We start from the raw sequence: 11,333 nt of genomic DNA, 5'->3' as shown, positions 1-11,333 counted from the left end.
TAAAGAAAGAATTTGTGCTATATTGTGCAATCTCTCCTCAAAAACAATGTTGCAATCTATTGGCTGTGCAAATGTTCAAAATTCTTGCACTTTATAAAATAAACATACTTTTATCTCATTACAAATATGTTTTAAATTATCGCAAAATGCTATTTTGGGTTTGAAGAGCTAGTAAAATACACATCACAGTTGTCTAATAGCACCTCTGAAGAGCACATGGTCAGGAAATGGTCAGATGAATTGACTCAGAGTGAGGTCAGGGCCGGATTCCCGGGAAGGAACAAAGGTGTCAGTAACAGGCAGATGGTGACCATGATCGACCATGGATCCGCCCATCTGAAACAACACACGTCCAGCTGCAGCTGGACACAAAGCATTCAGACATGAGGCTATTGTAAAGACAACATATGCAGGCAGACACACACACACACGCACACACACACACGCACAAACACAGCTAACCACTTCTCTATCAATCATAAACGGATACATCTGGGTCATCCAATCTGTACCATAACAGACCTTCATTTTCATAAATGTCCCCTTCTAGCATTTAAGAAAGATTTTGTATAGGATAAAATAAATATCTTTAGAAGAGATTCAAATTTTTTAAAACAGTAAAACAATATTTATTTAAGTTAACAAAGACATCACTTAAACATGAATAGGGCACAATTTTTCTGTTTTAACAGGTCTAAACACCAACCGTTTGTATAACAAAAACAACACAAACATTTATAACCACTTTGAAATCTGAAATCCTCCTTATTTGTATATTAAACAAGTAAAGTTTACAAAAAAGTTCACAAAAAGTCAACTTTACAACGATTTAAGTCTGGCCCAAAACTGGCCAACAATAAATGTGCAAGATACAATCAAGAAAGCGCACAGTTTGCATTCAATATATTTGGTGCATATTAAAATTGTTTATATAAAACAACACTGATTTCTGGAAAACGTCAGACACTCTATCACAGTGCCCTGCTATTTTAACAATAGTACAGATAATTGATTGTTTGTGTTCGGCTGTAAAAATGAATCTAGCCAATAGTTGCACCTGAGTCTCACATCAACGCCATGACCACGTCATCGAGCATTGTTTCGTATTGAAATGTAGACTGAAACACAAACATTAAAACAAAAGAGCACAACACTTTATGTATTACATCCACAGCCTACAGCTGCCTGCATACCCACTGAATTTTCGTGTTTGGGAGAGGTTCAACTTTTATTGTGCGTATGTCTCCAAGGTACGAAGAAGGTGGCATAAGCCCCGCCCCCAAGTGTGAAAGAACGGCAGAGCTGTTACAGCAAGATGAGAACAACCTTGCAAACCCTGATTCTGCAAAAAGCTAAATCCCATAGTGAATAGCTAGCGCATGCGAAATTCAGTACTGCTGAATCAACATGAAATGTGGGCACAAGGACAGTGACAACTCAACAAACTGTCAATCAAACCAAAGCTGACCACGCCCAACATTCCTCCCATAATACGAATACTTAAATGAGGTAGAATGAGTCAACAAAATCTCAAAAACTTTGAAAATAAAATTCTCGATTCGTATTACTATAAAAAAATCGGTTTGTGCATTGGGATTTACTGACATGGAAGAAAAATTTCAAACAACGTGAGACATTTTAATGTTCAATATTTTGCACTATGAGCTAGGAACACACTAGGAACATCCTGTTTTCAGTATTCAAGTAAGACAGGAGTCTAAATGTTCATTAATTTTGGACTCTAGTATTTTGCTATGGCACACAGGGCAGTGGACGGTGATTTGGACTGGAAAATTATTCGCTTGATGATCTCTTTCAGGCACGGAAATGCCTCCGATATCCTCTCTGCGCTTCACTGTGGATGTGGCCGGTTCGCTGACCGTCCTCTGGAAGTAATCAAAGATATGTGCGGAGTTTTGCTCTTCCCGTGATCTTTTCCTGGCTCCTGAAGTTGATGTCCCTGATGTCTGGGGACTGCCAACGTTTTTAGGATTTGGAAAATTAGAGTCAGGCTTTTGAACGCCTCCAAAGTGCTTGGAATCGAAAGTCGTTGTCTGTGACTTTTGGGGACTTCCAGTTTTCCCGAATCCTGAGCTTGTAATATTCGACCCTGATCTTTGGTTACTTCCAAAGTTCTTAGACATGTAACCTGTGCTTGTTTCAGACTTTGTAGGGCTTCCCAAAGTTTTTGAATTTGAAAATTTTGTTTTAGCATCGTTAGCATTTCCAAAATATTTGGAGACATAGGGCTCAGTTAAGCCGGTTACAGTGGATGAATGACGGTTATTGATTTGGCTAGTGGTACCATAATGTATTTTGTCCAAGGCACCAGATGTAGCCGGTCCATTAGATTTAGCAGGATTTGATGTTGAGGTATCTGTGGTAAATTTGGAAGAACCTACACTGCTGGGGGCTTTTTCTGGAGATTTGAGGACCTTGGACTGAAAGAGATCTTGTACTGTCCTCTGTTTGGTCTTCAAACTGCCGTTGGCTTTGGAAATTCTCACAGGCGAGCCATTGATGTTAACAAAGGCACTGGTGTTGCTAACTGATTTTTTGCGAAGAACATTTGATGCACCTGAGCTGAATCTTTTGTCAGAGTCTGTCCCATTGGACCATGGTCTAGTTGGGGATAGCGAATCATTACTAGGAGGTGAAACGAAAGGATGCACCTTAGTGGGACTTAAGTGAGTCTGGCTTGGCTGTTTGTCTGTGGAATTCTGTGTGCTTCCTCCCAGAACAAAACCTCTCCCAGTAAATGGAATAAGATTTCTGATGTCTTGTGAGCCAGAATCTGTAACACAATGGAAAGAATTCATCAAATACCAAAAGAATAGAGTTTAATGTTCAAACAGCAAGTAGCAAACTAGCAAGGCAATTGTAAATTGTAAACACTAGCTGATATTTTTATTAAGGCTGTCAAAATTAATGCATTAATAATGCATTAACGTAAATTAATTTTAACACCACTAATTGTATTAACGTGCAATTAACGTAACGCGCAATTTGAGACGCAGCCTTAGACAGTAAATAGTCATCAAACATCTAAAATGATTTTTATTTGTACGTTTTCTGAGAGGTGTACCGTCCAAAATGCTAAACTAATAGAAATTATGCGTATCCATCCACTTGTGCGTCTTAAGATTTTTGTTTCAGTTTTAAAACATGGAATTCGAAAATAAAGTACAGGACTTGCTTGATGTTTAAAGAGTTTTTAAGAGAGAAAAGTAGATCTTATAAACTGTCGGTGTCTTAATAGCCTCTTTCACACAGTAATTCTGATAAATTACCATGAATTTTACAAGAATTAATTTACCAGTAAATACAAAAATGTGCTGTTCACACATGCAGTGACGTTCCGTCTTTTTACCAGTAAGACATCATTCACACATCAGTATTAAAATATCGGTAAACTCAGAGAGAAAGCGGAAGTTACCTGTGGCACGCGGCCGGCAAGCTCCGTGTCGTATTTGTAAACAATGGCGGCTTATGACTTAATATCGTCGGTCCGTATTTTGTTGTTTTCACATCTGTGGCAAACGGTCGCGAAGTTGCTCGTGACCAAAAAAACATTGCGTTAGGCGGCGTCGAACGAAACCTGCGTTTGCACATTAGGCTTCAGAGGGTGTGCTAAGGACGTCAGCAATTTGGCAAATAGATGGCCCATCTTTTTTTACCGTAAACTGTTTTAAACAACTTTGAAGAAATATGGATGTTAACTTCAGGTGTGCTCGAATTTTAAGCAGCATGTGTGTGGAAACATCCGTAACAGTGCGGGGGTAAACGCGTCACCTGTATAAAAATGTTCTGATTGGCCCGAAGCTGTCAGCACGGTCTGAAGTCGTCCGTTCTAAATGCCGGTAATCCTATATTTTTCGTTCACACATAGCGCTTACCGGTAAATTACTGGTAATCTTACAACCTGTCTTACTGGTAAATTGGGAGCACTGATTTACCGGAAAGGTTCTGTTCACACATGACATGTTAACTGCAATTTACCAGTAAATTACCAGTAAAGACTGTATGTGTGAAAGGGATTAATGTCAATCAAAAAATAAAAAATATATATTTTTTAACATATACTTATATTGTTTTTGACTTTGTGTGTGCCAAATCTATTAGCTTTACCAGTGATTTTATGGTATTGATGCAGTAATTTTTTTTGATTAAATATTTTAATCGATGGACAGCCTTTTTTTATGCAAAGGACCAGTATAGGACCAGAATGTAAATAAACTCATCAAACTCAGTCTACAAAAAACATCCATGTAGATGGATAAAAGCCAATAACTATTCACATGTACAGATACACACACTATAACAATGTGGGAATATCTAATGGATTACCTGTAGTGCTACTGGGAGGCTTCTTGGAATTCTCACTGGTAGGATTCTTGTCTTTCTTTCCATCCGCTTTTTTTCCAGATTTCCCATAGTTCTCTGGCTCCTTAATTTTGGTGTATGTTCCACCACAGGTCCTCTGATGCTCGGCCCACCAGGGGTCTCTGGCCGAGGGAGGTCTGTTCATAGCACGCTTCACGTATCCGAAGAACGGTCGGCGATTCTGACAGGGCCCGTTACAGCGCCACCAGTGCTGCCTGTACACGTCAACCTCATCATGAAACGAATGATATATCTGCAAAGAGCAGTAATGACAATATACAGTTTATATTAAAACATCCTTTGTTCTAAGAGTGTAAAATCTGTAAATCCAACAATGTTTTTACACATAAATGTAATACTAAAAGCTGTGAGGGTTGTCATAACCACCGAGTTGGTAAAGTGCGACTGCGACCTGTGCTAGTGTGCACGTCACAAACTATGAAAAATATAAAGTACAATCTTGCCCAGCCAGATGTGGTCAAGTTTGTGTGAATGCAAACAGCCAGCAGACTCAAGAGTTAATGCACTATTTGCAAGGAACGGCAACTGATGTCAGTTATGCCCCGCTGGCTTTGGGGAAGAACAATGGGGCAATGAAAAAGTATCGATCTGGGCTATCACTTCACCATCAGAACACGTTTTTAGCGCAGCTTGAAACATAACCCCAATAAGGTTGCTCACTTGAACCGTGTTTTGTTTCACGGATGAAAATGCTGCAATAAACACTCACATAGGCCAAAACGCCGCCACGTATCAGTGTTTCGCCTTCTGAGAATATAGTTCCCAGGTATGTATACTGTTAAAAGATGGCTGTGTCTCATATGACCTTGTTATTTGTACACGCTGTGACTATACAAATCACAACACTTATTTTGTCACTTATTGGGAGCAGTTTGCTAGCTGGAGCCATTCACTTTCAGTCTTTGTGCCAAGCTAAGCTAGCGGTGGGTGTGTCAGACAGAGTAACAGCAGGCACGGAGATGATAAAGGTTATGTATGGACTTATCTAACTCTGGGGGATACGGTGAATAAGCTAAATTCCCAAAATGTGGGAACAGTTTTTGGCTAACCTCCCTCCACAAAAATACGTCAGTCGCCAACTAAGCTAATGGCAAGCTAGGCTCTTATTGAATCACAACACACTAAACAAACTACACAATCAGAACTCGTTACGTATTTCTGAAGAAGGAACTTCATAGAGCAAGGAAGACATCAGCTTGTTTTGAGGACAGTGAAAACAGTAAATGGTGTGAAAAATACCACTTTTTTACAAGTGAAACATGAACACGTTATATTACTTTATACCGAGGGTCTGTTGAATGCTGAATTCTGATTGGCTGAGAAATGTTCCGTGGGTATGCATTAATTTCTGATAACCGCACACCTAACTTGTCAAATGTCTTTAAAATAGGCACCAGAGCAATATTTGTGGTAACCCTGGTATAATACGAATAAATGACTACGGTCCTTTGAATTATAAGAAAATAATGCACACCCGCTTCGCGTCATGCCACATTGCACCTAGGGTGTGCATTATTTTCTTATAATTTGATGGCCCGTCGTCAATTATTCCTTACATAACACAATCAAAGCTTCAAAACACAGAAAAAAACAGGAGCTTTAAGTTTGATTATGATCTGTGATTATGGAAAACCACTCTACGAAAAATCGCTTTGTTAAGCTGGCGAACAATCTCAGCTTCAGCGAGGATAATGAGAAGCTCTATAATCTCTGCTTCATTCCAGTTTGCAGACATTTAATTGTTGTGACTGCATTTAAAACCCACAAAGGGTTGTACGATAACTGTTCACGCAACAAAACATGAGATCTTACTACGACACACACCTTACAGCATTGTTCCAACATTTTGTTAACACAGGGTGCATTTCGGGACTGATCCTTGCAATATAACTAGATATCCATCCCAAAATCAATTCCAGGAAATCCTGGGACATGTTTGCATTTAGGCACTCTACAGCAATTTTCTGGTATCAACTCTCTGTGTGAAAGGGGTTTGATATTTTTTCATACTGGGACTGAATATCAGCATTTTCTTCGAAAAACTAGTACCCAGGCCTGAGTTTACAGGGGAAATGTCTTACAGTGATGTTGGTCCCACTTGCTTGGTTTATTCTGTTCATGTGCTTGCAGAATTCTGGTCCATGGCCGTCTCGATCTCTGTTGTTCTGAGTGACAAACAGAAGGGCATGGATCATCTCATGAAGAAGAGTCTGTGGACAGAAACAGTGTAAATTAAAATCTACCTTTAGAAATGTATAAAAATAGGATGAAATCTTATAAAGATTATTAGTTATTTTTACCATGTTTACAAAATGTTATAGCATACCTTTCAGTAACAAAAACTGTGTTCCACATTTAAGTAGGGCTGCATTAACAACTAATTGCAACTAATCGTTTGCAGAATGAAAGTTTTGTTTACATCATATAGGTGTGTGTATTTTTATAATAATTAGTACACACAGACACACATATGCATGTATAATTTTAAGAAAAAAAAGTATTCTTATTTATATATAATATAAATTATATATAAATACAAAAATGTATATACACGTTTATATTCCTAAATAATATTTCTTAAATATATACATACATGTATATGTATTTATATATACAAAATTATGATACACAACACACACACATAACGTTTTTAAACAAAAACTTTTATTCGGCAAATTATTAGTTGCGATTAGTTGTTATGCAGCCTTACATTTAAGTTTTTTTTAAGCATCACACACTAATTAATCGTGTTAAATATGACCAGACATGTAAATGTTGTTAAATCTGAATTCATTTTGAAAAGTAAGTTAAATGTAAAGTTTAACCAACCTGTACAAGATCTTTACGGGGTCTGAGCTTTAGGAGAGGTTCACTGAGTCTTATAGAGCACAGGCCTCCTCTTCCCTCATAAGAACAAACTCCAGCACATCTGAAAAAAAAGAGACATTATTCACATTATAGTAACATATCCTCCATACATATAACACGTGCTCAGTACGGTTTATTGTGCAGAAACTATGCTAATTTGTCTACACAAAATCATGTTTATTAGATTATGAATCTTACAGTGTCATCCTTCGGCTCCACTTCACCTCGACCCCGCTAAGTTTCCCCCAGAAGAACTTGTCATTAAACTGCAGGAACATGGCTCTCACGTCCGGACTGGGATCCAGAGTCTCCCACGATTCATCTACGATAGACAGCGGTCTGTCTGGTTTGGTCTGAGTGAATGACACAACATTCATCTGATCAGATAAATCAATCTTGCGCTTTTTACTCGACGGATAGTCATCATCGTCCCACTGAGTACCCGATACTTCTTGATCAAACTCTTCTTGTAAACGAAGAGCGAGCAAGAAGTCTTCATCCTCCATCATCAATCCGGTTTAGCAGCAACGTTAAAAACAAACAGACCCGCCGTTTCTGTCTGATAGATGACACCATCAAAATCTTCGCATAAATTCAAAGACCATGACCGGTGAAAACCCCGATTTATTATTAATCAAACGATTTCAGGCCTGTTCGCCGGGTTTCCTAGTTTGTCAATGAAATGTTTAACATTTGAAAGAAAACTGACACCGTTTTCCCGCAGAGCCCTACGAGAAAGATGTTGACCAATCATAAAGTTGCACAGCGTGAAGCATGCTGGGAATTGTATTTTTCCTTTCAAAGACCTGACATTTTTATTTTTATTAATATTTAACACGACATTTGGAATATACGAGGATTACAATATTTTTATGCAAGTTTTAAACAATACAAAAATCATAATAAATGTAGCACAGCGGGTGGAACTACAGTGTAGATTTAAAACAGTTGAGTTTTGCCTTTCATAGCAGATATTTTCACCGTAAATTAATTTGTATAAAAGTGATGGTTTGATGCCCACCCTTTTCCTTTTTTGCATAAACGGTGTATTTGTGAACTAAATTTGTGCGATTAAATGAAAAGACTAAAGGTTTTTTGACAGCTGCATATGACATTATATTTTAATCAGACGGTTGCCACTTAAACATATGCATATTAACATAACCTCAAAACCGAAATGTTTTTAATAAGGCATATAAATGATCAAGTTTATGTCCAAAACGCTGATTTTATTTTGAAATGCTTGCGCGTCACGCGTTGTGACGTCACCGGGAGGTTCCGTGTTTCCTGTGTAGAAAAAGCAAACAGCAGAACTCCGATGGCGTATTGATTTTCGCATTGTTGTTCAGATATTTGCATTTCAGTGATACATATTTTACATTTTAAAAATGGCAGATACGGGAAATCGCCTGAGGAATTTGCTGGAATCTCCTAATTTTGATTCCCAATCATACGTGAAGCAGCTGTCGCAGCAGTCCGACGGTGACCGAGATCTACAAGAGCACCGTCAAAAAATACAAACACTAGCCGACGAAACCGCACAAAACCTGAAGAAAAATGTCTATAAAAATTACAGACAGTTCATTGAGACGGCCAAGGAGATTTCCTACCTGGAAAGTGAGATGTATCAGCTGAGTCACATTCTCACCGAGCAGAAGAGTATAATGGAGAGCATAACGCAGTCTCTTCTGTCTACTGATAAAGATGAAACAGCTAAAGAGATGCTCGCAGCCTTTCCTAAAGAAACCGAAGAGGTCAAACAGAGAACCCTGACGACGCTTCTGGAAAAGGTGGAGGGATGCAAGAACATCATGGAAACCCCAGGCAGATATCTGGTCTATAATGGTGATCTGCTGGAGTATGATCAAGACAACATGTCACAGATCCAAAAGGTCCATGCTTTCCTGATGAACGATTGTCTGCTGATCGCAACGTGGCTGGCTAACAGACGCGGAGCTGTGAAATACAAATACAATGCGTTGTATGACCTGGAAAGCTTCGCCGTCGTAAATGTAAAAGACAACCCTCCGATGAAGGACATGTTCAAAATCCTCATGTTCCCTGATAGCCGCATTTTCAAAGCCGAGAACAGCAAGATCAAGAAAGAGTGGCTGGAGATCCTGGAGGAGACGAAGAAAAACAAAGTGGCGAAGGACAAGAACAAGAAGGAAGAGGAGGTGCCAACGTCGCCAGTCAGACAGGAAGTTTCCACCAACCCGTTTGATGAGGACGAGCATCTGGATTCTGAAGAGCTGGTGGATCTGAGCCCCGAATGGATACAGGAGCTGCCCGAGGACCTTGACGTGTGCATTGCTCAAAGAGACTTTGAGGGCGCCGTCGATCTTTTAGATAAGCTGAACGAATATCTGAAGGAGCAGCCGGTGAGTCCACGGGTTAAGGAGCTGAGGGGCAAAGTGGACGAGCGCGTCCGGCAGCTGACGGAGGTGCTGGTGTTTGAGCTCTCTCCCGATCGCTCCCTTCGCGGAGGACCCAAAGCCACACGCAGAGCCGTCTCCCAGCTCATCCGTCTGGGTCAATCCACAAAGGCGTGTGAGCTCTTTTTGAAAAACAGAGCGGCGGCGGTGCACACCGCTATTCGGCAGCTGCGCATTGAAGGTGCCACGCTGCTTTACATCCAAAAGCTCTGTAACATCTTCTTCACGAGTCTACTGGAGACCGCCAGGGAGTTCGAGATGGACTTTGCGGGCAACACCGGCTGCTACTCCGCCTTTGTTGTCTGGTCTCGTTCGGTGATGAAAATGTTTGTAGACGCCTTCAGCAAACAGGTGTTCGACAGCAAAGAGAGCCTGTCCACCGCTGCAGAATGTGTGAAGTTTGCCAGCGAACACTGCAAGCAGTTGAGTGAGATAGGCCTGGATCTCACTTTTATTTTACAGTCACTACTTGTACGAGACATCAGGGCGGCTCTCCAAAGCCAGAAAGACATCATCATAGAGGCTACAAGGCACCGTAACTCTGAGGAGATGTGGCGTAGGATGAACCTGATGACGCCTGAAGCTCTGGCCAAACTCAAAGACGAAATGCGGAGCTGTGGGATCAGCAGCTTCAACCAGTACACGGGAGAGGACTGCTGGGTCAACCTGAGTTACACCATCGTGGCCTTCACCAAGCAGATGATGGCTTTTCTGGAGGAGGGACTGAAGCTGTACTTTCACGAGCTGCACATGGTGTTCCTGGAGAGCCTGCGGGAGATCATACTGGTGGCCGTACAGCATGTGGACTACAGTCTGCGCTGCGAGCAGGAAACGGAGAAAAAGGCTTTTATTCTCCAGAATGCTTCGTTCCTGCACGAGACGGTGCTGCCTGTTGTGGAGAGGAGGTTTGAGGAAGGGGTCGGTAAACCAGCCAAACAGCTGCAGGATTTAAGAAAGAGCTCTCGGTCTGTTAAGGTCAACCCTGACAGCACCATGTCTCTTGTTTAACAGCATTAAATGAACATTAACTAATACTACTTTGTACTACTGCTACTTAAAATCTCAGTGCATTTGACTTTGCACACTCCAAGACTCAATTTTGGTGCTGTATTGCACTTTAAACACTCCTTATTCACCAATAGCAACTGTATAACATTTTATTACATAATAATACATGTAATAATTTATACAATTTAAGAGTTGGCTCTTTAAGCACCTAAAATAATCTGTTTATTACTAAAGTAAACAAATTCATCTTAATGAATATTACATTTCAAAGTCATTTGTTGCCTTAATAAAGCCAAATGATGTAAACATGTTTCAGTGCTTTCCCCTTTTTTTAAGAGTGGATTTGTAACCATTTTTACCTTTTAAAACTAAGTTATACTGTCGTGACTCGTGACAGAGAATGTGTCCCTGCATCTTCAGATTTTACAGGTTCAAAATGTCGTGCCACCTGGTGGACAGGGAATAGAAAGACAAAAACCCCAAAGCCACTATTAGAAATGATCTTATCAAGTGTTTCTCTAGCTGTTCCTGTACATTTGGCCGTGTTGTTTTATTGTTCCTGATGTAAGGATTGTTTTAAATGGTGTGTATTATAATACATTTATAAGATATGTTTGC

The 11,333-nt window shown here is 40.0% G+C and overlaps 2 protein-coding genes across 2 annotated transcripts; one reads left to right on the top strand and one right to left on the bottom strand.

The window, feature by feature from the left end:
• Positions 1-635: 635 nt before the first annotated feature.
• Positions 636-8,316, bottom strand: sprtn (SprT-like N-terminal domain). The gene is made up of 5 exons (XM_065268888.2): positions 7,471-8,316; positions 7,234-7,333; positions 6,486-6,614; positions 4,348-4,636; positions 636-2,794 (listed from the first exon to the last, which is right to left on the bottom strand). Exons 1-5 carry the CDS (start codon positions 7,779-7,781, stop codon positions 1,701-1,703), a joined length of 1,923 nt encoding a protein of 640 aa, XP_065124960.1. The 5' UTR covers positions 7,782-8,316; the 3' UTR covers positions 636-1,700.
• A 215-nt stretch (positions 8,317-8,531) lies between these two features.
• On the top strand, positions 8,532-11,025 carry exoc8 (exocyst complex component 8). Its single transcript, XM_065268840.1, has one exon. The coding sequence runs from the start codon at positions 8,661-8,663 to the stop codon at positions 10,713-10,715; it is 2,055 nt and encodes a 684-aa protein (XP_065124912.1). The 5' UTR covers positions 8,532-8,660; the 3' UTR covers positions 10,716-11,025.
• Positions 11,026-11,333: the final 308 nt, after the last annotated feature.

The sequence above is a fragment of the Paramisgurnus dabryanus genome, chromosome 12, assembly GCF_030506205.2.
Source record: "Paramisgurnus dabryanus chromosome 12, PD_genome_1.1, whole genome shotgun sequence".
Classification (NCBI taxonomy): Eukaryota; Metazoa; Chordata; class Actinopteri; order Cypriniformes; family Cobitidae; genus Paramisgurnus; species Paramisgurnus dabryanus.
This window is presented reverse-complemented; position numbering and strand designations above follow the sequence as displayed.

Excerpts from the sequence above, each read along its gene's own strand:
- sprtn (XM_065268888.2), bottom strand. The coding sequence starts at position 7,781 with ATGATGGAGGATGAAGACTTCTTGCTCGCTCTTCGTTTACAAGAAGAG. Across the intron at positions 7,334-7,470 it reads TGGAGCCGAAGGATGACACT|ATGTGCTGGAGTTTGTTCTT; the intron begins GTAAGATTCATA and ends CTTTTTTTTCAG. Across the intron at positions 2,795-4,347 it reads GCCTCCCAGTAGCACTACAG|ATTCTGGCTCACAAGACATC; the intron begins GTAATCCATTAG and ends ATTGTGTTACAG.
- exoc8 (XM_065268840.1), top strand. The coding sequence starts at position 8,661 with ATGGCAGATACGGGAAATCGCCTGAGGAATTTGCTGGAATCTCCTAAT.